This window comes from Oncorhynchus tshawytscha, linkage group LG16, assembly GCF_018296145.1.
Source record: "Oncorhynchus tshawytscha isolate Ot180627B linkage group LG16, Otsh_v2.0, whole genome shotgun sequence".
NCBI lineage: Eukaryota > Metazoa > Chordata > Actinopteri > Salmoniformes > Salmonidae > Oncorhynchus > Oncorhynchus tshawytscha.
The window spans coordinates 13660275-13685879 of record NC_056444.1 but is presented as its reverse complement, the minus strand read 5'-3'; the positions used below and the strand labels follow the sequence as shown (position 1 = coordinate 13685879).

Here is a 25605-nt window from a genome sequence, read left to right as displayed (position 1 = left end):
CCTGTACCCCCACCTCCCCTGCCCTGCTACTCCTTCTGTTCTACCTGTACCCCCCCCTCCCTCCCCGCTGCTCCTTCTGTTCTACCTGTACCCCCCACCTACCTCCCTGCTACTCCTTCTGTTCTACCTGTACCCCCCACCTCCCTCCCCGCTGCTCCTATCTTATTTTTTTTGTACTATCCTCAGTACCAGTGTGTATGTGCTAGGTCAAATCCAACACCTATGCAGTGTGAATAATCACTCAACAAGGCCTTTCTCTCTGTCTCTCTCTAGGAATGTTAACCATCACAGACTTCATCAACATCCTCCACAGATACTACAAGTCTCCCATGGTACGTGACCTCTTATCAAACAGATACAAATGAGTCCTGGGTTGTGTTCCATAGGGCTTGCATTAGAAAAAAATATTTAGCCATGGTAAACTAAAATGAGTCTCCAATTGAAGAAGTCCAAGTTGTTCCTCCCCTGATTCAGTCCATAATATTGAACACGACCCTAGTTTGAAATGGTTTGGCTGTATGGCTTCAGCTTCCTATTGTCACCAAGGCCAGTCATGTGGACTGACTGTAAACTGCAGCGATATATAGTGGGAGTCTTATCCAGCCTCCATCTCAGGCACCGTATGTGCTGTGCCATGGAGCACCGTATGTGCTGTGCCATGGAGCACCGTATGTGCTGTGCCATGGAGCACCGTATGTGCTGTGCCATGGAGCACCGTATGTGCTGTGTCATGGAGCACCGTATGTGCTGTGTCATGGAGCTTTAACTTCTTTAGGCTCAACATCCAGTGAAATGGCAGAGCGCAAAATAAATAAATAAATATTACAAATATTTAACTTTCATACATTCACAACACATGAAATTTTAAGCTTAACTTCTCGTTAATCTAGCCACTGTCAGATTTCAAAAAGGCTTTATGGCGAAAGCAAACCATGCAGTTATCTTAGGACAGTACCAACGCGTGAAAATCAGATTTCCTCCCGCCAGGCGCAACACAAAAGTCAGAAATAACGATTTAATTCATGCCTTACTTTTGAAGAACTTCTTCTGTTGGCACTCCAATATGTCCCATGAACATCACAAATGGTCATTTTTGTTCGATTAATTCCGGTGTTATCTCCAAAATGTCCATTTATTTGGCGCGATTGTTTCAGAAAAACACCGGTTCCAACTCGCCCAGCATGACTACAAAATATCTAATAAGTTACCTGTAAACGCTGTCCAAACATTTTTAACAACTTTCCTAATACAACTTTAGGTATTTTTTAACGTAAATAATTGATACAATTTAAGACTGGATAAACTGTGTTCAATACCCGAAATAAACAACGTGAAGCGTGTGACTTGGAGCGCACATCAAAACATTAGTGCACTAGGAGGGACCCTCGTTCTTAACTGCCGTACTTCTTAATTTCTCTAAAGAGAAACATCAACCAATTTCTAAAGACTGTTGACATCCAGTGGAAGCGATAGGAACTGCAAGCAAGTGCCTTATAAATCTAGATACACATTGAAAACCCTGTCACCTAATAAAAAATAAAACACATCTGGATGGTTTGTCCTCGGTTTCACCTGCCAAATAGGTTCTGTTATACTCGCATACCACGGGTATGACAATACATTTATTTGTACTGCTCTAATTACATTGGTAACCAGTCTATAATAGCAATAAGGCACCTCGGGATTGTGGTATATGGCCAATATACCACACCCCCTCGGGCCTTATTGCTTAAGTATAATACACACTGATTTATAGTCAAGTATAACACGCAGTCACCACAGCAAGATGTGCCAGCCATTAGACTACAGTAGTCTGTAGTGTATAATATAATAGCCTGCTCTGCTGTTGTGTGATGAGAGCCACTTCCGTGTAGGCTGTTTTCTAGGAGTCCTCCCTGATACAGCAGGTTATACAAAACATTTGAAAATAAAAACCTCAATCATAATCTCATTTGACTCAGTGGAAGTGTTGTCAGTGGTGAGTTACGGTGTCCCATTGTTACCCGAGTAGTCACCTGTATGCTACACCCATCATAGAGAGCCAAGCTAGTGAGGCTAGCCCTCTTGGGATTTCCACTGGCCCAAATACACATGGGTATTTATTAGGTCAGGAGACCATGACATAGTTTGTTGTTATCCTAATGCCTGTTAGAGTTAATCCATCGTCTAGAGAACCACCAGTGCAGTGAAAGCGTTCGCTAATCCTTCCATATCAGACTCCTGTATAGTCATGCAGAACTGGAGTCGGTGCCTCTAATCTCGGGAGTTAACTCCGAGATATGGTTGCCAAGTTCTGGTCACTTTCCCCAAATTCACAGGTTTTTCAGAGATCCCGGTTGGAAGATTCAATATGCTGCAAATCTGGAATCATTCAGCTGGGATTTCTGGAAAACTTCGACATTACAGAACGATACTTGTATTTTGCAACCTTAGTTGCTCTTCCTTTAGTTTGGACTGACTATGATGAGTGGGCTAGCCAAAAAAACCTTGAATTTTTATCCAACACTCACTCACTCACTCCTGGATCAGTAATTTAATGATTGATGTAGCTTCTGTTTACAGGAAACTGGAAAAGGCCTCAGATGTTTGCTATTGTACTATCGGAGGGGGGTCCTTTCTGGGGCATACCACTACATTATCATTGTTTTAGCAGCGGTGGTGCTTACTGTGTATAGGGGAAACACTGCAACCACTCTACAGGGAAAAAAGGTCCTTCAACACACATGACCTAGGAAATGGCACGTCCCCAGTCCTTCAACACACATGACCTAGGAAATGGCACGTCCCCAGTCCTTCAACACACATGACCTAGGAAATGGCACGTCCCCAGCTGTTCATGATAATGAGCTCAATGTAGCCGTGGGTGATGTAGAAGTGGCCTTTTTTTTGTTTTTGTAATGAATTCGAGGACCTACTACTCTGTCCTTTCCTCGTGCTGTGGTTATTTATTAGCAGCAGTTCTCCTAACTGTCTTTTATGTCGGAGAGGGCTGACGTGGACCTGATTGAGACCCTCTAGGGAACTGGTTAGATTTTCCATGATGCCAGCATTTACATGTAGTTTGTTTTTCTTCTCCAGAGAGAATTGCTGTGATTTTATATATTTTTCTGTTTCATTAAGTTGCTATTTCTATCACTCTTCTTTTTACAAAATAAAACGTTGCAAATGTAATGTCTGCCACGTTCAAATCATGGAATGAATGTTAAATATCACTAATTGTTGAACTTTCTGTCTATTTTAGGTACAAATATATGAGCTGGAGGAGCATAAAATTGAAACGTGGAGAGGTATGGGGACTTTCCTGCTATTTTACAGCAACTTTCCCATTTCAAAACCAACATTTTATCAGTTCAACAAATAATAAAGCCATTTATTTTGTAGTTTGATGATGTTGTTTTTTTGAAGAGCTCTACCTACAAGAAACCTTTAAGCCGTTAGTGAACATATCACCTGATGCAAGGTAAGCCTGTTATACATGACACCTGCATTTCTTATTTGTCTTTATTTTGTCGTTTAAATAAGTTATGATGGAGGGAAATGAAACTGCAGACCATGAATAGGATAATGATCCAGTCATGATTGACTTACAGTGTGCGACCCATTCAGAGCTCTTTGCTCATTATTACGTAGAGGAGCTTCCTTTGGGTTTAATCAGTCTGTTTATACGAACAATCTGTAATCATCTCATAGTTGATTGAGAATTAAAATGTTAAATCTAATTTTCCCTACTTCCCACCCCACATATAAATATAATTATATGGTCATAAACACAGTAAATAAGTCTCACTCCACTTGAATTTATAGGTAGAGTAATTTACTGTCAATACACTCTCCCATGTGGAGTTTTATATTTGTTGTCCATTCCCTACATTTCCTCTGGGAAGGTCTGGTACTTTCCCCTTGTATTTCTGCACCCTTTTCCATGTTCTTTTGATTGGGAGCATAGTTTATTTTCCTCACTCTGAATAATTCAAGGTCCATTTTGTGAAAAGATGTATTGGCCAGACTCTTTCATTAAAAAAAATAATAATAAAAATACTTTGCTTGAAATACTACTCAACTTCTCCATCATCCCAGGTTAATCAACTCAAGCCTCTGGTTTGGTTATGGGCATTTTCTGGCTCCTTTTGGTAGAACACCAGCATCATTTAATTGCTTAGTGACTGATTCAGCTGTCTTCATGGCCAGGTCTTACTGACTGATTCAGCTGTCCATTGCCAGGTTTTCTGATTATGTACTCTAGTGTATTTGTTTTAAGGGAGAGATAAACAGACTGACTGTTGGGCAATCCCGGATAATCCCTTGTTTCTGATGACTTCCTGTATGGTTTCTGGTTTAACACACATGGATGCTTTGTGTGCACACATCTGGTCAATTTGCTTCAGCTCTTTACTAAATCAAGAATATGCTCACTTTATTGGTCAATTGCCAGCCAAAATGTGACCTTTGCTTTGAACCCAAACCCTCTCAAAGACACAGTGCCTTGCAAAAGTTTTCATTCCCCTTGGTGTTTTTCCTATTTTGTTGCATTACAACCTGTCATTTTAAATGTATTTTTCATGTATTGGACATGCACAAAATAGTCCAAATTGGTGAAGTGAGGAAAAAATTAACTTGTATCAAAAAATGTTAACAAATAAAAAACAGAAAAGTGGTGCGTGCATGTGTATTCACCCCCTTTGCTATGAAGCCCCTAAATAAGATCTGGTGCAAAATGACTAAAATGTCATCTTTGATTCCATGGAGATTGGCCGTCAAACATCGGTTTTTAGAGTTGTTACTCTCTCATGGCTATCTGCCAGGGTTGTTCGGATAAATAATGTGCTAAGTTAGCTATGCGGCTTTCTGAAAACTCACCATAGTTTAGTTATGGTCAGACCTTCAGGATATATACTCAGTGTACCAAACATTAGGAACATCTTCCTAATATTGAGTTGTGCCCCCTTTGGCACTCCGAAACAGCCTCAATTCTTCGGGGCATGAACTACAAGGTGTCAAGTGTTCCACAGGGATGCTCGCCCATGTTGACTCATACTTCCCACAGTTGTCAAGTTGGCTGGATGTCCTTTGGGTGGTGGACCATTCTTTGACACACACAGGAAATGTTGAGCTTGAAAAACCCTGCAGCGTTGCAGTTCTTGACACACTCAAACCGTGTGCCTGGCACCTACTACTATACCCCGTTCAAAGGAATTAAATATTTTCTTTCCCATTCACCTTCTGAATGGCACACATAATCTGTCAAGGATGAAAAATAATTTTAACCTTTCTCCTCCACTTTATCTACACTGATTTGAAGTGGATTTAACAGGTGACATCAATAAGGGATCATAGCTTTCACCTTGAGTCACCTGACCAGTCTGTCATGGAAAGAGCTGTTCATAATGTTTTGTATACTCCGCGTAAATCTATGCTTTTTCTCAACTATTCACTATCACTTTAATTCAATAGAAGCGCTCTCTTGCAGCACACTCACTGTTATTGTTCTATGCTCTTAACATCAGATTGACTAAGTAGGATGAATGACGGCACTTAAAGGTAACTTGGACTTTGAACCTGTTCTTTTGTAGAAGACTCCACCATAGCATGTGCTGTTTTAAAGATGGAGACTATTGATTGATGAAGAGTCAATGTATCAACACCCTCTGTCTCTAGTGCTTTATTGGCAACAACAAGTTGTCTGTTATTTTAACTTGATCTTCTATCTTACCCCCCCTCTCTCAGTATATTTGACGCAGTATACTCGCTCATCAAGAACAAGATCCACCGGCTGCCCGTCATCGACCCAGTCAGCGGAAACGCACTTTATATCCTCACACACAAGAGAATCCTCAAGTTCCTCCAGCTCTTTGTAAGTAGGCCTAGCACTGGATTGATGAAGCATGGGGCTCTCTTATGTAAGCAAACAGTGGATTGGAATGTAAGAGCATGCTGCCCCCTGTTTGGATCTCCATGGAATTAAAGATGACATTTTAGTCATTTAGCAGACACTCTTATCCGGAGCGACTTACATGATGAATTAGGGTTGAGTGCCTTGCTCAAGGGCACATCGACAGATGTTACACCTAGACTGCTCTGGGATTCAAAACAGTGATCTTTCGATTACTGGCCCAATAATCGCAACCGCTAGGCTACCTGCCGCCCCATCTGACGAAAGGGAAACAGAAAAGCAGGGTGATGAAAGGATGGCAACAGAGCCTAGAGAGCTGTCCTGATTCAGTAGAGGATTAGTTTAATCTATCTGATCGTCTGGGATGACGACCTCACCAGTCTAGAGGAGAGAATATGGTGACTATACATTGTAGTTCACCGTTTCAAATCCATTCATTCAGGAGATTAATTTGGGAGTTGGAGTCCAATGAGGATTCCTTGAATTCCTGTGAACTATATTCCATTGTGTTAGATTTCCTGAATTGACCATGTTAACAGGTAGGTACTGTAGCATTCTGCAGGCTAGAGAAGCAGTATGGTCTAAATATAAGGTGTCTTACGTGTAGAAGTGAGAGTGAAATGTAAACCACCTCTGCATAATGAAATAGACAGCAGGAAAGAAGTTTGGAAACATGAACCCACTTGACCAAAGGACATCCGACTGTCCTGGGCTAGACGAAATGATAGACCATAGGTGACTGCACACACGGACAGATAGACGGACAGAGAGAAAATGAGAGATTGGAAAAAATACACTTTCATTAGTTATATGAGAAGGACAGACAGACCGACATGGACAATATCAAATGGGACATGTACACTGCTAGAAAGTCAGAGCTGACACTACATTAGACGGCCAAATGGAGATGAAACCAGTTTAGTTGATACTCAAATGTCCTCATTAGGGCTCGCAACAAACTTTTGCAACATTTCTAAACAGAAAACAAAATTGGGTGTTTCTCATTGGCCATGTCCAGGTACTTCTACCAGGTTTGTCTGTTTTCTAATGTCCCCCCCCCCCACACACACACATCTCTCTTCTGAATATGTCTGTTTTACTGTTTTATTTCTTTACTTACCTACACGCACACACACACACCTTTTTTTCGCACTATTGGTTTGAGCCTGTAAGTAAGCATTTCACTGTAAGGTTTACACCTGTTGTATTAGTCGCACGTGACAAATAAACTTTGATTTGATATCCCAGGTGTGTGAGATGCCAAAGCCTGCCTTTATGAAGCAGACCCTGGAGGAGCTGACCATCGGCACCTACCACAACATCGCCTTCATCCACCCCGACACACCCATCATCAAGGCCCTGAACATCTTCGTGGTCCGGAGGGTGTCCGCACTGCCAGTGGTGGACGAGTCAGGTATGTGTGTGTGTCAGACTATATGTCTCTGCCAGTGGTGGAGGAGTCAGGTGTGTGTGTGTGTGTGTGTGTGTCAGACTGTATGTCTCTGCCAGTGGTGGACGAGTCAGGTATGTGTGTGTGTCAGACTGTATGTCTTTGCCAATGTATTATTTTTGTGAAGTTGGATTCTCAATTTCTTTGGTTTTGCTCTTTTCAGGGAAAGTCGTGGATATTTATTCCAAGTTTGATGTCATTGTAAGTAATCCCTTTAGTTAACACTTCATGGAGCACCCTTTTAGGAATATTACTAATTTGTTGTTAGTGTACGGTGAACATTCCAAGATGGACCAACTAGTTGTTTGTCTTTGCTGTGTGTAGAACCTTGCTGCTGAGAAGACCTACAACAACCTGGACATCACGGTGACCCAGGCTCTGAGGCATCGCTCGCAGTACTTTGAGGGCGTGATGAAGTGCAACCGGCTCGAGACACTGGAGACCATCGTGGACAGAATAGTCAAAGCAGAGGTGAGATTGAGAGACACACACACCTGACCTGAACCCTCTCCTGACAGTCTGACATGATAGCTAATAACATCTTTTTTTTTCTCTCCCATTTCCATTAAATCCTCTTCTTCCCTCTTTCTCCCCTCTCTTGTCTCCAGGTCCACAGGCTGGTGGTGGTGGGCGACAACGCCCACATCGTGGGCATCGTTTCCCTGTCGGACATCCTGCAGGCCCTGGTGCTCACCCCTGCAGGTATAAACGCCCAGCGTTCCTCCTAACCCCCCCCACTCCACCCTGCCCTGTTCTGTCTCCACCCCCCACAATGGGACTGGCTCCCATCACCTCTCACCCCCAACAATAGACACCAAAACATAGGCCACTGTAGACCGGTATGGCTTGGGCTAGTCTGGGTCAGCAAGCTTGTGTGTATTTAGTATCGTTTGTGGCTAAGGCTGTGTCTGTTTCTGTTGTATTCAAATACATGTTCTAGCAAGAGTGACAATGTTCCTTCAGTGTTTGTGTGTGTGTGTGGGCCACGTCATGAAGGCTAATAATGATGAATGAGGAGAAGGCCCCTCTATTTATCCTGACACTACATGTGTTCATGCCCCACCCTCTCCTCTCTATCTCCTCCCTGATGGATTGCTTCTCTACTACTTCCCCTCATCTCTCCTCGTTCCCTCCTCCCCGTTCCTCGTTCCCTCCTCCCCGTCCTCCTCGTTCCTCCCCTCCCCGTTCCCTCCTCCCCGTTCCTCGTTCCCTCCTCCCCGTTCCTCGTTCCCTCCTCCCCGTTCCTCGTTCCCTCCTCCCCGTTCCTCGTTCCCTCCTCCCCGTTCCTCGTTCCCTCCTCCCCGTTCCTCGTTCCCTCCTCCCCGTTCCTCGTTCCCTCCTCTCTCTCTCTCCTCCATCCATCAGACAGGCTCTCATTTCTACATGTCAACAACTCCCCCCTGCGATAACCATCCAGCATTGGTTTAAATAGTAATTTTCTTTAAAATAATCAGCTTTGCTTGATTGAGCTTGCCTGGCGCTTGAGGAAGTGTGGTGAATGTTAAGTCTTAAAACAGAAATGCAAAAACCTCACATTTCTGAGGATAAGACTTTATTTTAAATATAAGAACACACACAGAGATTGCACCAACAAACCAGCAGGTGGCCTCTACTGAGCAGCAGCAGTAGTTGAATCACAAATATTTTTACTTGATTAGAGACACGATTCGAGATCAGCCATTTATGGACAAATAGATTTCGCCTCATGCTTCATTTAGGTTATCTAATCAGGAAACCCAAGACTTAAGTTTGAATGGGTATGCAGCTAATTACACTTAATGAGAACAACAAAAATAGATTTCCACTGCTAACGGGTGATTTCCACATCTCTGAGTCTCTGAGACGCTTCCATACCAACCAAACTCTTCTCGCCCTTTCTCTCTCCAGGCATCGGCAGGAAGAGCAGCCAAGCACGATCAAAAGCAGAGGTAGAGGCAGAGGCACCACCAGAAACATTGGTAGAGGCAGAGGCACCACCAGAAACATTGGTAGAGGCAGAGGCACCACCAGAAACATTGGTAGAGGCAGAGGCACAGGTAGTAGGGGCTGGAAACTGAAGCTGAGACCGAGAATGAGGTAGTGGGGGTTAAGTCTGAAGTTGGAGAGATGGAGAACGCTGAAGCCGTGGCAAAGACTGAGGCAGTAGTGAAGGTAGAAACTGAAGCTGGACCAAAAGATGCTGAGGGAAAGGCGGCGTATGTGCTGTGTGTGACTGACCTGCCGTGACACGGGACATTGCTGTGAGAGGAAGTTGACTCGGAAGACTGATGGAAGTTGAACCCCCAGACTGATGCAGCATTGTCTGGGCTGAGAAAAGGGTTGGATCGGACTGGTGGGATGGGTGGTACAGTCAAAGTGACCCTCTGGGTAACCAGGGCCCTGATGGGTAATTTGCTGTGATAGGGGAGACGTGGTCACATGGGTGACTGACTCGGGCTGACCAACCTGGGATTATTTTACTAGAGGGTTTGGCGGTGGTGCCTCCTCTTCTCCCCCCTCAAGATTGTGCATCATCACTCCCCTCTACTTTTACCCCCTGGATGTTCCAGAAATAACCCCTACCCCCTGGGCCCTCATTTAGACTTGACATGAGTGGAAAGGTATTAGCAACATGGCTAGTATTCCAGCTAGCCTATCAGAAGCCCTCGGTGGTTTGCGTTATTATAAGCTTGTTTTTAGTTGCAGGTTATTTTCCATTTGAATCATAATCGTGTCTGCTCTCCTTCAGGGAAAGAGCATTGAGTTGTTTTTTTCTTTATTTGCACAAGGTTTTGTGAATGGAAACAAGGGATGTCGGTGGCTCTCCAAAAACTACACCCATTCCCCCTGCTACTTATGATGTCCCTGTGACAGTGGGCGGAGCTTGCTGTCCTGTCTTTAACGTCATTGGTGCCTTTTGAGAGTTTTTTTTGAAAGTCTTTTTGAAAGAGAGCGAAAGAGGTGATGGTATGACGACTTTGTTGCTCAATGCAATTCAAGAAGAAGAAGCAGCTGCTGCCTATATAAAATATATCCAATATGTATTTACATTTCTCCAGTTACTTAGAGGCATGCAAGATACATCTTGTACTCTGTATCGATCATACTGGAAATATAGAGAAACCTTTTGTACTGAGGAAACTTTAAGTGCCAGAGAAAGGACAGTTATATTTTTTTCTCTTTAGTCAATATTGTAAGATCATGTTCTTTTTGTAATATTTACTGATCATTTTCTTGTCATTCAGATTTTGAAGTTATATTGTTGATAGTCTCAGATGAGTGGTTTATCTATTGAAAATGAACAGATGTGTCATGAGTGCCACATAACACATGTTTCTGTTATTTAAGTTTTCTTTTGCTGTTTAGAAAAAAGTAATAAAACATACTACTGAAATCTTTTTGTCTTGTGTGTATGATTGTGGTATTTAATTGAAGTATTATGACACCACTTAGTGGCACAATTGTGCAAATGACACATTGAACTCGGCTACACATTTAGCAATTTACAGGAGCAATTTGGTTTAAGTGCCTTGCTCAAGGGCACATCAACAGATTGTTTTACCTGTTCGGCTCAGGGATTTGAACCAGAAACCTTTTGGTTACTGACCCAATACTCTTAACCGCTAGGCTACCTGCCGCAAACCAAGAGAAGATCCAGATCATCAGAGCCCAGTTGCTATAAAAATAATTCTGGATTCTGTAATCCTCTTTTGCAATCCAGGATCGATCCATTTAGCTGTTTTATATTTCAACTTTATTTTCAACAAAAAAATCTGGAATATTTTGATCTAGATACCACAGTATCAAAATCAAAGAATGTATATTTTCAGTGTTTTAAACAGGTCTACACCTTGCCATCTACTGGACAGGTTATGCTACTACTGCTACACTGAGGGAAACAGGCTTTGTAAGAATTTCCCTCTCGGATTCTAAAAATATCAACATGTAGGCTCAGAATTCCAGAACAGTCCCTTTACAAGTCAGAAAGTTGAATAAACTTAATTTCAAATTACTTTACCTGTTGTCTGCTGATTTTGGCCCCATGTTGGAGGTAATCTGAGACAAAATATCCACAGGAAAGCATTCTCGACCTGACCTTCAGTCGAGGGTCTGTTTATATATTTTTTCGCACACAAAAAAACACTTCCAAAATATAGCAAAGCTGAACCACAGACAGAATATTGTCCCATGCGATCAGCTGGCATATTCCACAAACCCTTCCAGCTGATTGCGAGAACTCGCCTCAGTCGACTATGTTGGGTTAAATTTAGCTATTGTTTCCATATTGTGCCTCAAGTTCAATGCCTCAGGAGATTGTAAATACAAGCGATCGAACCATCAATTCTGCAAAAATGCAAAAAAACACTTTCCTGCGATTACCCTATCTCCGCCTCCTACCGACAAAAAGATCAACAAAACAGACAACCGGTAAAGTAAGAGTGTATATATAATTTTTACTTTAATCTTTTTTAAGGAGACTTCTTTCAGACTGAATATCCATGAGGTAACCAAAGTAAGTCTGTTAAGGCAAAAGGAAACGCATGCGTAAACTATATAAAGGTAAGAGCCTGCATATCACTTAAGTACACACATTTACAGTGGGGAGAACAAGTATTTGATACACTGCCGATTCTGCATGTTTTCCTACTTACAAAGCATGTAGAGGTCTGTAATTTTTTAAATCATAGGTACACTTTAATTGTGAGAGACTGAATCTAAAACAAAAATGCAGAAAATCACGTATGATTTTTAAGTAATTAATTTTATTGCATGACATAAGTATTTGATCACCTACCAACCAGTAAGAATTCTGGCTCTCACAGACCTGTTACTTTTTCTTTAAGAAGCCCTCCTGTTCTCCACTCATTACCTGTATTAACTGCACCTGTTTGAACTCGTTACCTGTATAAAAGACACCTGTCCACACACTCAATCAAACAGACTCCAACCTCTCCACAATGGCCAAGACCAGAGAGTTGTGTAAGGACATCAGGGGTAAAATTGTAGACCTGCACAAGGCTGGGATGGGCTACAGGACAATAGGCAAGCAGCTTGGTGAGAAGGCAACAACTGTTGGCGCAATTATTAGAAAATGGAAGAAGTTCAAGATGACGGTCAATCACCCTCGGTCTGGGGCTCCATGCAAGATCTCACCTCGTGGGGCATCAATGATCATGAGGAAGGTGAGGGATCAGCCCAGAACTACACGGCAGGACCTGGTCAATGACCTGAAGAGAGCTGGGACCACAGTCTCAAAGAAAACCATTAATAACACACTACGCCGTCATAGATTAAAATCCTGCAGCGCACGCAAGGTCCCCCTGCTCAAGCCAGCGCATGTCCAGGCCCGTCTGAAGTTTGCCAATGACCATCTGGATGATCCAGAGGAGGAATGGGAGAAGGTCATGTGGTCTGATTAGACCAAAAAGCTCTATTCTTGTCTCAACTCCACTCGCTGTGTTTGGAGTAAGAAGAAGGATGAGTACAACCCCAAGAACACCATCCCAACCGTGAAGCATGGAGGTGGAAACATTATTCTTTGGGGATGCTTTACTGCAAAGGGGACAGGATGACTGCACCGTATTGAGGGGAGGATGGATGGGGCCATGTATCGCAAGATCTTGGCCAACAACCTCATTCCCTCAGTAAGAGCATTGAAGATGGGTCGCATGACCACGACCCGAAACACACAGTCAGGGCAACTAAGGAGTGGCTCTGTAAGAAGCATCTCAAGGTCCTGGAGTGGCCTAGCCAGTCTCCAGACCTGAACCCAATAGAAAATCTTTGGAGGGAGCTGAAAGTCCATATTGCCCAGCGACAGCCCCGAAACCTGAAGGATCTGGAGAAGGTCTGTATGGAGGAGTGGGCCAAAATCCCTGCTGCAGTGTGTGCAAACCTGGTCAAGAACTACAGGAAACATATGTCTGTAATTGCAAACAAAAGTTTCTGTACCAAATATCAAGTTCTGCTTTTCTGATGTATCAAATACTTATGTCATGCTCTAAAATGCAAATTAATTACTTAAAAATCATACAATGTGATTTTCTGGATTTTGGTTTTAGGTTTTGTCTCTCACAGTTGAAGTGTATCTATGATAAAAATTACAGACCTACATGCTTTGTAAGTAGGAAACACTGCCGAGTTTGCAGGTTATCAAATACTTGTTATATTGTGTCAAATACAGTGGGGAGAACAACTGAGCCCATCTATAGCCTACTGCTGTCATTTTAACATAATGAAGCTTTGGTTGTCAGATGTAAGAATGTTTTTTTAAACCTTGTCACTCACCTTAGGTATATTGACATTTCTTGTTTGTAGTGCCATTCACCATCCTAATTCCACCCCGAATCCACCATTCCAGTGGGATCAATACTATCCTAATCACCTTTGAAAAGGACCAATCTGAATCCCTATCTGGAGGATCAGAAACACATTTTTCAGTTTTGCAAAACTCAATTGTTACATTTAATCCTATCTGATTGCTGAAATCCGATATAACTTTTGAAAAACTGGGTGCAGGGAAATTGATGGGTTTTCAAATCTGCCTGACCATTCAAACATTTTTTACCTGCCCTGACCGCAACAAAAAGGAAACTCAGACACATTTAAAAGAGCGGGATAATAATAAGAGCGGGAGAAAGGTCAGGCTATGCCTAGGTATGTAAATTAATAAGCTACTAGAATACAAGATGGGTTAATGCTATTAAGTGCCACTGAAAACAAAGTAAGCCTATTATTAGCTTACTGCTCCACTTTAAACACAGCCTAATTTCAATGTTAGTTGCAATGAAAATATCCATGGTGATTGGAACGCATAATGGCCAAGCTGATTGGCAAAATGGTTCTTATCAATAACAGATGATTCAGTTATTGTATTCTGTATGGCAGTTCTGTATGGCAAATCAATGTAAGAAAGTTATTTTGAACAAATTCAAAATGAAAGCGTGAGATAAATGTGCAGGAAGTATCACTTCCGAAAGTGGTTTGTGAGCGCGCGCTGTCTTTCCGAGCACAGATGTGTGCGTATTAGCCTATGATATGTGCTAAAAAGTACACTAGATATACTAGGCAGTACACAGCCTATTGATATGGGCAATTCGAATGTGATTCTGATCAACCTCACGTAGACACAATCCTGGTATGGTTCAAGTGACTGTCACACGGCAGGCGCTTCACGCTTGGAATAAAGTAGAATAACTTCATTTGGAGCGCTTCCTGAAAGCATCTCATTGGTTGTTTCTACTGATAGTGAGGGACACCTGACTAAAAACTCTACATAGAAATGATAAATTGTCCATACACTCCCATAGAGATAGCACGTAGGCACATCGGACAGACAGAGAGAGCTGAATAAAATCCCTATTTAAAGGTAATTATTTTAGAAATGATTTCTTATAAAGCCTTCTATTGTTATTCATGCCACAGGAACGGTATGTACACTCACGTTTACGCAACAAGTGTGCAACATTCAGATATATCTATACCTATAGACCACCTGTAATACTTGGATAATATTTTGTTATTTGTCTTAAAACCCAAATAGTTGGATTTATTGGCTACCTTGATTCATTAATTAATTACATGTAGCCTACGAATTGTTTGTCGCTATGAATAGATTTCAATCAATTACAAGTGCAAGCGTGTGAAGTCGTTTTTGAATGCATAGGCTATTTTATTGTCAGCAAAATTATTCTAACGTAGGAGATTGTTGGCTATTTTTGTTATAGATGATTTATCGTAGGCCATTGGGCAAATGTCTGGCATTATAAGACGTGCAAATGCACAATAAAATGCCTTTTGGTTTGCAAAATTGACAATAAAACATCATACAGTATCTCATGCATGCGCCCCCTTGTTGTAAATGTAGCAACTCCTTAGCACCCAAAGCACTACGTGACAGTCGGTGCGCACACATTCACACTCGAGTTAGCAGCATTCTTTAGTTTTCCCGACACCTGCTCAATACGAGGCACAGTCGGCTGGACGCTATTTTCGAATCAACTTCTGCTGTCGTTTACTGCTTATAGTGTATTGATTTACTCAACAGACCCAAATACTGTATATGCGCTCAATTGGTGTTGCATAGGAAACATTCATTTAGGAAATCCATCCATAATGTGATTTTGACAACGTCCAAATCAACATCAAAATTATATTTGAATATTTTACCATTTCACCCCAAATTAATACCGTACGTGGAAACTGGGTTTATGTATTTTATGCAACTGTTAAGAGTAAAATGTCCTACCATAACTGCAACTGCTTTGTATAAAGTGACCTTACCATAGCTTTGTATCTGTCCAGATGTTGACCTCTCGAGCACTCGTGCGCGGGCTGAAGAGCGGGTTTTGGAGACCACTTTCATCTACCAGCAGCGTGCAGGCTGCTCATGTAAAAGGTAAACTCTTCCTATAAATCTCTTGTCCCACAGTTTAGGCTACATTAGAGAGTGGTAATCTCCCAAGGTCTGATTTGATAGGTTACCCCTAAGCAAATACCTTTGTAAATACGCGGGCTCATACTTTTACACGCGCTTGCCTAAACCGCTACACAATGCACATTGGCCACATTTTAAAACAGTGTTTGGTTTTCATGATATAAGCAGGGTGGAAATTGGTAAGTACAAGGGTGTCCTCGCAAATTGAGTTTAGGACAAGACTGGCATAGTATAATGATTAAACTGTCAATCCGCGCAAATTGTGCTTCAGACAAGACTGGCATAGTATAATGATTAAGCTGTCAAGTGCCACTTGCTTTGGAGCCACTCAGACAGTTAAGGCACACACAGTGGATATCACATTCCACAAGGTCTGGTCTTTGCGCCATCCACGTCACAAGGTCATTGGGAGTGCTGTATGGCGCTGGACTACGCACTATTCTGCCAGTAGAGGGAGTGATAACATCATTGACTCTCCTGTGTGAGTTAACGTAGGCTAAATTTGATTGGATCTTTGAAATACATTATATCACAAACATTACAAATAAAGACAGTTTCCAATCAGTTTACCAAACACCATTGATGTCACTGTCTGTCTCTGTTTTTGTGTCCGAATATATAGATATGAGCCCTGATGTGCTTGACCCCTCAGTGCCACAGTACAACAACCGCCTAGACACTCCTCTCTCTGACGTTCCATTCGTTAGGAACCTCAACTCAGAGCAGAGGCAGCTCAAGGAGAAGGAGAAGGGACCCTGGACCAAGCTCACCAAGGAGGAGAAAATTGCATGTAAATCCTAGTGATCAAATCACATTCAAAACTGGATTATGTTCATCAGGGCACACAACAGAAACTGTTTTAAATGGTTTTGTAATAGAAAATGACAATTGCAGTTTCTTGTTGGGCAAGGCCAGGTAGTTACCCCCTGTTTCAGTTAGTTTGCTTCCGTTTGGTGCCGAATGAAAATGACCTCGGTGGGTCAACAAATATCCATTCATATGAAAACAAAGACGAAGGAATTGAACTATTTCTAAATGTTTGACAGTGTCAAATACAAATGACAATCACATTTCCTCATGCAATACAATGATGGACTTTGGCCCCAGGTGTTTGGTACATGATAAGAAAGCTCTCCCTTTATGTTGGAAAGGGTTGTATACAGTTCTTTTGAATCCCTCACTGGGTAATAGTGCATCTTTAGTTCAGAGACACACCTACAGTATGGTGTACTGGGCTACACTGGATTTATAGCAGGTGAATGGGTAGGAATAATGTTTCGAAAAACATATTCTGGAAGTGCTTCAAAGGTAGAATAGTTTCAGTCGTCAATATATTCAGCTGTCAATAGATTCATCTCTCAATAGATTCATCTCTCAATAGATTCAGCTGTCAATAGATTTAGCTCTCAATATATTAAGCTCTCAATAGATTCATCTCTCAATAGATTAAGCTCTCAATATATTCAGCTGTCAATAGATTCATCTCTCAATAGATTAAGCTCTCAATAGATTCATCTCTCAATAGATTCAGCTGTCAATAGATTCATCTCTCAATAGATTCATCTCTCAATAGATTCATCTCTCAATAGATTCAGCTGTCAATAGATTCATCTCTCAATAGATTCATCTCACAATAGATTCATCTCTCAATAGATTCAGCCGTCAATAGCTTCATCTCTCAATAGATTCATCTCTCAATAGATTCAGCTGTCAATAGATTCAGCCGTCAATAGATTCATCTCTCAATAGATTAAGCTCTCAATAGATTCAGCTGTCAATAGCTCTCAATAGATTCAGCTGTCAATAGATTCATCTCTCAATAGATTCAGCTGTCAATAGATTCATCTCTCAATAGATTCAGCTGTCAATAGATTCATCTCTCAATAGATTCATCTCTCAATAGATTCAGCTGTCAATAGATTCATCTCTCAATAGATTCAGCTGTCAATAGATTCAGCCGTCAATAGATTCATCCGTCAATAGATTCATCTCTCAATAGATTCAGCCGTCAATAGATTCAGCCGTCAATAGCTTCAGCCTTCAATAGATTCAGCCGTCAATAGATTCATCTCTCAATAGATTCATCTCTTAATAGATTCAGCTGTCAATAGATTCATCTCTCAATAGATTCAGCTGTGAATAGATTCATCTCTCAATAGATTCATCTCTCAATAGATTCAGCTGTCAATAGATTCATCTCTCAATAGATTCATCTCTCAATAGACGCAGCTGTCAATAGATTCAGCCGTCAATAGATTCAGCCATCAATAGATTCAGCTGTCAATAGATTCATCTCTCAATAGATTCAGCCGTCAATAGATTCAGCCGTCAATAGATTCATCTCTCAATAGATTCATCTCTCAATAGATTCAGCCGTCAATAGATTCATCTCTCAATAGATTCATCTCTCAATAGATTCAGCTGTCAATAGATTCATCTCTCAATAGATTCATCTCTCAATAGATTCAGCTGTCAATAGATTCATCTCTCAATAGATTCATCTCTCAATAGATTCAGCTGTCAATAGATTCATCTCTCAATAGATTCATCTCACAATAGATTCATCTCTCAATAGATTCAGCTGTCAATAGATTCATCTCTCAATAGATTCATCTCTCAATAGATTCAGCTGTCAATAGATTCAGCTGTCAATAGATTCATCTCTCAATAGATTAAGCTCTCAATATATTCAGCTGTCAATAGATTCATCTCTCAATAGATTCAGCTGTCAATAGATTCATCTCTCAATAGATTCATCTCTCAATAGATTCAGCTGTCAATAGATTCATCTCTCAATAGATTCAGCTGTCAATAGATTCAGCCGTCAATAGATTCAGCCGTCAATAGATTCAGCCGTCAATAGATTCATCCCTCAATAGATTCATCTCTCAATAGATTCAGCCGTCAATAGATTCATCTCTCAATAGATTCAGCTGTCAATAGATTCATCTCTCAATAGATTCAGCTGTCAATAGATTCATCTCTCAATAGATTCATCTCTCAATAGATTCATCTCTCAATAGATTCATCTCTCAATAGATTCAGCTGTCAATAGATTCAGCCGTCAATAGATTCAGCTGTCAATAGATTCAGCCGTCAATAGATTCAGCCGTCAATAGATTCAGCCGTCAATAGATTCAGCCGTCAATAGATTCAGCCGTCAATAGATTCATCTCTCAATAGATTCATCTCTTAATAGATTCAGCTGTCAATAGATTCAGCCGTCAATAGATTCATCTCTCAATAGATTCAGCTGTCAATAGATTCATCTCTCAATAGATTCAGCTGTCAATAGATTCAGCCGTCAATAGATTCAGCCGTCAATAGATTCATCTCTCAATAGATTCAGCTCTCAATATATTCAGCTGTCAATAGATTCATCTCTCAATAGATTCAGCCGTCAATAGATTCATCTCAATAGATTCAGCTGTCAATAGATTCAGCCATCAATCGATTCAGCCGTCAATAGATTCAGCTCTCAATAGATTCATCTCAATAGATTCAGCTCTCAATAGATTCATCTCAATAGATTCAGCTCTCAATAGATTCAGCTCTCAATAGATTTAGCTCTCAATAGATTCAACTCTCAATAGATTCAGCTCTCAATAGATTTAGCTCTCAATAGATTCAGCCGTCAATTGATACAGCTCTCAATAGATTCAGTCTGAGCGTTTAACATTGGAATCTTGTTTTATGACCATATTCATTTGATTAGATTTGGAATTGTATTTTTTTCGCAGGATTAGGACGTTATTTGTGAAGGTGTAATACTGACCACTAACATTCATAAATAGGTGAAAGATCACTGTTACTGTTGAATCTGCATGAACATCACTTGAATATTGACAATGTGTAGTTCAAACACAAGGTGGCAATATAAACTCACTTTATGCAAGAGTTATTTCCCATGGTGCGTTGATCTGAACAGATTCTAGGCTGCCCATATGAGATGACAAGAGATATTATTATCAGTTTGATAATAAGCTACAATAATATTGCATATAATATTGTAATCAAAAGAGATATTGTCTTCTCACAATGAAGACAGTGACTCCTGAATTTTGATCAGAATTAAATATGAAATATGATTTGGATCAAGCAATTATGCAAAGAAATACTTTGAATTACATAATGTATCAAACCCTCTTCATTTTCAATCAGATAGTTACAAAAAAATCTTTCAACATTGATATGCAATCCTGATGAACTTTCTCTCTTTCTCTGTCTCTCTCGTTCTCTCTTCATGTCCCTCCCTCCATCCCTCCTGTTGTCTGACAGTGTACCGTCTGACCCATGAGCTGACCTACCCTGAGATGAGGAGAGGCTCCAGTGAGTGGAAGACGGTACTGGGAGGGGTCTTCATCTTCCTGGGCTTCTCTGGCATGCTGGTCTGGTGGCAGAGGATCTTTGGTGGGTCTCCCTGTCACTTTGTCATTATTTCAGTTGTTGTTATATAGTGGGTAAAGAGTGGATCGGGAGAGCTGAACCTAGGCCAGTTAAAATCCCATTGTAGTTGTTTTTTATATTTTTTATATCAAAGTCAAATCATTTATCAATATCAAATAATTCCTTTGTTACAATTAAGAACCTTACTGTAATAGATTTAAAAAACAAAAAAGCTGTACTGTAATAGATTTCCATTAAAATGGTCAAAAGTAGCTTTTTAGCAAAAAATAAGAATTTATTTAGCTCGGACTGTCTGGGAGTGGTCTAAGTGCGGAGAGGAAACCTGTTATTGGCAGAGAGGTTTGTAACACTCTTTGTTGTTGGTCTATTAACCAATTTACCGCATGGTGATGTCACCATGGAAAGCCGACACTCCTGCCCATGCAATCCTGCTGATTAGAAGGTCTTGTGTAGATTGTATTTTCAACCAGTAACTCTCAGGAAATATCACTGATTAAAAGTTTATCAGCTGTTGTACAATTAAGCAATAAGGCCTGAAGGGCTGTGGTATATTGCCAATATACCACGGCTAAGGGCTGTTCTTATGCACGATGCAACGTGGAGTGCTAGGACACAGCCATTAGCTCTGGTATATTGGCCATATAACACAAACATCTAAGGGGCCTTATTGCTATTATAAACTGGTTACCAACGTAATTAGAACAATAAAAAATAATGTTTTGTCATACCTGTGGTATACGGTCTGGTATACCACGGCTTTCAGCCAATCAGCATTCAGGGCTTGATCCACACATTTTATAATATGATATGAAACACAGGGCACAGAATTGTGACTGCACTGGGCCTTTAAAGGTAGACTCACTTGAGTGTCCCTGTAATACACACTCAATGCTATATTGTTGTATTTCTAGACCAGTCTTTTTTAATTAATGTATTATAAATTGTCTTTCTGCTTTCATTATGATGACATAACATGATAAGCATGAATAATAATAACTGATATCAGATTATGCCAACTGACTTTACTTAGACCTGGTTTAATGGTCAGCTAGCTAAAGAGTAATGCCTGGTTAGATTGCATACGGCTGATTTCTGTCATTTTATACATCTCACACTAATACTGTGGAAATAATGCAGAGGAAATGGAATGGGTTTAAGCTAAGTGTTACTAGACGTTACTTCACTAGACAGTTTGGTGCAGTGTTGGGTTGTTACAGAGAATGGTCTCGGTACAAGTGATTCTGATTTAATTATCATAACATTAGCATTGTATCACAAAATATATATTTATATATATTTTATTATAGACCGATAGGCCATGTGCTAAAGAAAAAAAACAACATATATTATGGCTTGGCTGAAATCCAAAATGTTATACTTTATATCAGGGATTATTAAATAAGTGTATATTCAGTCAACCAGGAAGAAAATGGTCAACTCTGGTATTCTATTAGCCTACTGTAGTGCAGATCTCTGATTCACAGTGTCAGACTTGCAGTAGACACAGACTCTTCACCTGCAGCACCCGCTCCCTGTTTAACAGAGTTCACTCAATCTCTCCACGAGCTAGAATAATTGGATCATGCTGAGAGAGAGAGAGAGAGAGAGAGAGAGAGAGAGAGAGAGAGAGAGAGAGAGAGAGAGAGAGAGAGAGAGAGAGAGAGAGAGAGAGAGAGAGAGAGAGAGAGAGAGAGAGAGAGAGAGAGAGAGAGAGAGAGAGAGAGAGAGAGAGAGAGAGAGAGAGAGAGAGAGAGAGAGAGAGAGAGAGAGAGAGAGAGAGAGAGAGAGAGATTCAGTTGAGGAATCCCCCTAGACACACCCTGTTAACAATGATGGTGATGAGCACCTGGTCTAGTTTCAAGGTTGTGCGTGTGTCGTCTATCTGTTGGCACAAATTCCCTCTCTTTCTCCTCCTTGAGAAACCCCATAGCGTTCAGGGAGGACGTAAAATGCTATATCAGGAGAAAACCAGCCTGGAAATGAATAGGACCACAACACAGAGAAAGAGGCAGAGAACAGAGAGAGAGAGAGACACACGGGACAAGAGTGAGGAACAAAGGTAGGGAAAGAGATGGAGTTAGAAGCAAAGCAAGGGAGACAAAGGGCAAGTGAAATAAGGAGAAAGGAAAGAAAAGGGAGAGTGCAAAAGAAAAATAGGTTGACGTGAAGTGTGTCAATGAGCAAATGAGATAAAGGGAATTGAAAGGAAAGAGGAATTAAGAGACTGATACACGGATAGAGAGGGAGACAAAAAGAGGGAGACCCACAGACAGACGGGAAGCCAGTTCAGTTAAGGATGGGGTATTTCCCTTAGTTTGGAGTTCAGGTTGGGACTTGAAAAGCAGGGTGCATGCAATGCTGAGGGGGCTCCCTCCACCTAATTAGAGAAAAAAATAGTTGCTTCCTGGATAGACTTTACCACTCGCTACTCTTCTAAGAGAGCGGATAAAGATCAAGGGTGATTTTCCCAATCTCTCTCTTCCCCTCAGGATACAGGTTCACTCCCGCCCGCCTCCGGAACATTCCGACACACAAGTGGCTTTCACCGTTCCCACAGAATTCCCATTTTGGGAATGCTCTCTTAAAGAATGTTTGGTATTCCTTGTAGTTGATGGTTTTGTGTGCCTTTGAGTGCCTCAGCGCAAAAGCATCACTTTGTCACAAAGGTTGGTTTTGATATTGGAGCGTTGTGATGTTAGAGTAGCTCTCTAGGCATTGGAATATTGAAGGTTGAAATTCTCCCATGGGTATAGGTGCTTTACTTCTCAGTTGGCACAGTACAGTAGTACCCTCCTCACTGTGTGGTGTATTTACAGAACAGTAAGCTGCTGAGGGGTGGACAGCTCCCTTTTGCCGGAACAGAGCAAATGGAATGGCATCAAACACCTGGAAACCAATGTGTTTGATGTATTTGATACCATTCCACTGATTTTGCTCCAGTCCTTACCACAAACCTGTTCTGGCCAGTTAAGGTGCCACCAACCTCCTGTGATTTACAGTATAATTGTTAACAGTTGATAGGGATCATCTGTTTCATAACATAATAATCTATTCATTTCACACTCAATTTCTCCACTACACCCGTCATCTATGTGATAAAAGGTTGATACTACTGTAGGTAGGCTAGGGATAACTAACTGTTGGTTGATGCATGGTAGGCTAGAGCTAGCTAACTGTTGCTTAATGCTACGTAGACTAGGGCTAGCGAATTGTTGGTTGATACAAGGTAGGCTAAGGCTTGCTAACTGTTGTTTAATGCTACGTAGGCTAGGGCTAGCTAACTGTTGGTTGATGCTACACTCTTAGAAAAAAGGGTCCCAAAAGGGTTCTTCAGCTGTCCCCATAGGATAAGCCTTTTTGGTTCCAGGTAAAATTATTTTTGGTTTCTTTTTGGTTCTTAAAGGTTTCTACCTGGAACCAACAAGGGTTCTTCAAAGGGTTCTCCTATGTGGACAGCCAAAGAACCCTTTTCAGTTTTCTGAGTTTAGGCAGGCTAGCTTGCTAACCAACTGTTGGTTGTATGTTTTGCACTCTCTCTGGGCTCACTCTCAGACAATATGCTGCCCCTGGAATTCACTAACACTCATTTATTTATTGTGTAATCACTCTACTACTGAAGATAACGTGACAGAAGGGCATTTGGCACTTTTCTGTCTGCTGTACGCTCTGGTGCCATGATTAATTACTACCTTCCCTTTTTCCTCCAGTGTAGTGGCAGTAAGAAGACTAGATTGGGGGGGCTATCAAGGGGGATTTTGTACAATCAACTGTTTTACATTTGTTTATGCCATTATTTAATGTGTGAAGTTAACTGTCTTGTGGCTGAGTGAGTGTCCGTTAGTTAGTAACTGAATGGAATGAACATTTGTTTGATGTAGAAATAACAATCCCCTTTAAGGCGAATGTGATCATTGAGTTGGTCAAATTGTCATGGTTCATGGTTGAACCACCTTGCACCTTCTGTAAAATAATTTAAGCAGAATGACTTCATGGCTTCATGCATGCAGACTCAAAACATAAGTGCTTTTAATATAAAACCTAAAATAATAGATTCTTTACTTCAGCTCGAGTGAAGCTGAGTTCACTTCTGCTTATGCACGGACTGGTGTACATGGCCTGACACTCAAGACAAACTACCTCAAGATGACTATATATCTGTGGAAAGTGATATGAATGGTTTCTCATGAAACTCAGGCCCTAATGCCTTTTTGGTCTCATGCAATGTCTCATCCAATGCACTGAGGAAGACAACACAAAACACCTGACTGTGGACCGGTTTTCCAGGATACAGTTTAATAATACTAGTCCTCGGCTAAAAAGTGGAGAACCTCCATTGATGCCAGTTGTTTTGCCCTGGACTAGGCTTAATCTCTGTCCAGGAAACAGGCCCAAACTGTTTGCCTCACTGAGACAATGTTTTTACAAGAAGAGTGTCCTGGAAGATTCATGAAACAATAAACAATTGATTCTTATAAATGATGTTTACCCATTCTGTGTCCTTGTATGATCCACAAAAACATCTTGCAACACAGTTTTGCCATTGTGTGAAGACAGTCACGTTTTATCTCTTGAGACTGACATTGTCTAATGCAACAGTCATGTCTTTTTCTCTCTCCCTCCCTTTCCCTCTCCCTTTCTCTCTCTCTCTCTCTCCCTTTTCCCTCTCCCTTTCTCTCTACTTTTTTCTCTCTCCCTTTCCCTATCTCTCTCTCACTCTCTCTCTCCTACTCTCTCCCTCTCCCTTTCTCTCATTCTCTCTCTCTTTCTCAGTGTTTGGCGAGGTTCCTCACACTCTGTCTGATGAATGGGTGGAGAAGCAGACCCAGAGAATGATTGACATGAGGATAAACCCCGTCGGTGGGTTCGCCTATCACTGGGACTACGTGAAGAAGCAGTGGAAATAGGAACTTGTCTGTATATGAGCCGTTTTTGTCACGTTCACTCTAAATACAAATGAACATGATTTTGCCAGTTCCCTCGGTTGTCGTTAAAAGGTTAGTGGGAAATCATGTTAATTTGTTTTTCGAGTGAACTATCCCTTTAAGTGCCTCAGTAACATTGCTCTCACTTTCAGGGCTGAACATCTATTCTTATTTTAAGATGGATTCATTCTATAAACCAAATAAACATATACTGTGACCAATTTCCTTTAAAGGTCAGATTTAGTTCATCTTGCAAAATCTCTGTGGAACTGATGATAAGCTGCTGCAACATTTCTGAGTTTTTAAGCACATGTTTCTGGAATTGCATTCCTTTTTGTCTCTGAAAAAGCTAAACTAAACATACTCGTGTTCGCCACATTCAGTTCCAACCCTGAAATTAAACACAGTCTTAAATTCTGCGACCGGCATCATTTTTGATGCCCGAAAAATTAGCAAAAAACAGGCCTCGATGCCAGCAATTATCTTTCTATCCACACAACTAACTACCCCGCAAGTGAAA

At 41.1% G+C, this 25605-nt stretch overlaps 2 protein-coding genes across 5 annotated transcripts in view; both read left to right on the top strand.

Annotated features, from left to right (window-relative positions):
* Nucleotides 1-10713, top strand: part of LOC112232700 (5'-AMP-activated protein kinase subunit gamma-1-like) — a 124903-nt gene extending 114190 nt beyond the window's left edge. For 2 of the 4 annotated variants that reach the window (XM_024399887.2, XM_024399890.2), the window contains 9 exons: nucleotides 274-332; nucleotides 3242-3287; nucleotides 3406-3460; nucleotides 5725-5851; nucleotides 7139-7304; nucleotides 7504-7541; nucleotides 7665-7811; nucleotides 7949-8042; nucleotides 9228-10713. In XM_024399887.2, coding sequence (XP_024255655.1) covers nucleotides 274-332; nucleotides 3242-3287; nucleotides 3406-3460; nucleotides 5725-5851; nucleotides 7139-7304; nucleotides 7504-7541; nucleotides 7665-7811; nucleotides 7949-8042; nucleotides 9228-9397 — 902 coding nt within the window. In that variant the 3' untranslated portion in view covers nucleotides 9398-10713. The remainder of the gene's footprint in view (nucleotides 1-273; nucleotides 333-3241; nucleotides 3288-3405; nucleotides 3461-5724; nucleotides 5852-7138; nucleotides 7305-7503; nucleotides 7542-7664; nucleotides 7812-7948; nucleotides 8043-9227) is intronic. The other 2 variants (XM_024399889.2, XM_024399888.2) reach the window with 2 other exon arrangements.
* Nucleotides 10714-14580: 3867 nt separating this feature from the next.
* LOC112232699 lies at nucleotides 14581-25306 on the top strand. Its single transcript, XM_024399886.2, has 5 exons — nucleotides 14581-14688; nucleotides 15624-15717; nucleotides 16379-16546; nucleotides 20035-20166; nucleotides 24934-25306. Exons 2-5 carry the CDS (start codon nucleotides 15624-15626, stop codon nucleotides 25065-25067), a joined length of 528 nt encoding a protein of 175 aa, XP_024255654.1. The 5' UTR covers nucleotides 14581-14688; the 3' UTR covers nucleotides 25068-25306.
* The last annotated feature ends 299 nt before the right edge of the window (nucleotides 25307-25605 follow it).

Excerpts from the sequence above, each read along its gene's own strand:
- LOC112232699 (XM_024399886.2), top strand. The coding sequence starts at position 15,624 with ATGTTGACCTCTCGAGCACTCGTGCGCGGGCTGAAGAGCGGGTTTTGG. Across the intron at positions 15,718-16,378 it reads GCAGGCTGCTCATGTAAAAG|ATATGAGCCCTGATGTGCTT; the intron begins GTAAACTCTTCC and ends CCGAATATATAG. Across the intron at positions 20,167-24,933 it reads CTGGTGGCAGAGGATCTTTG|TGTTTGGCGAGGTTCCTCAC; the intron begins GTGGGTCTCCCT and ends TCTCTTTCTCAG.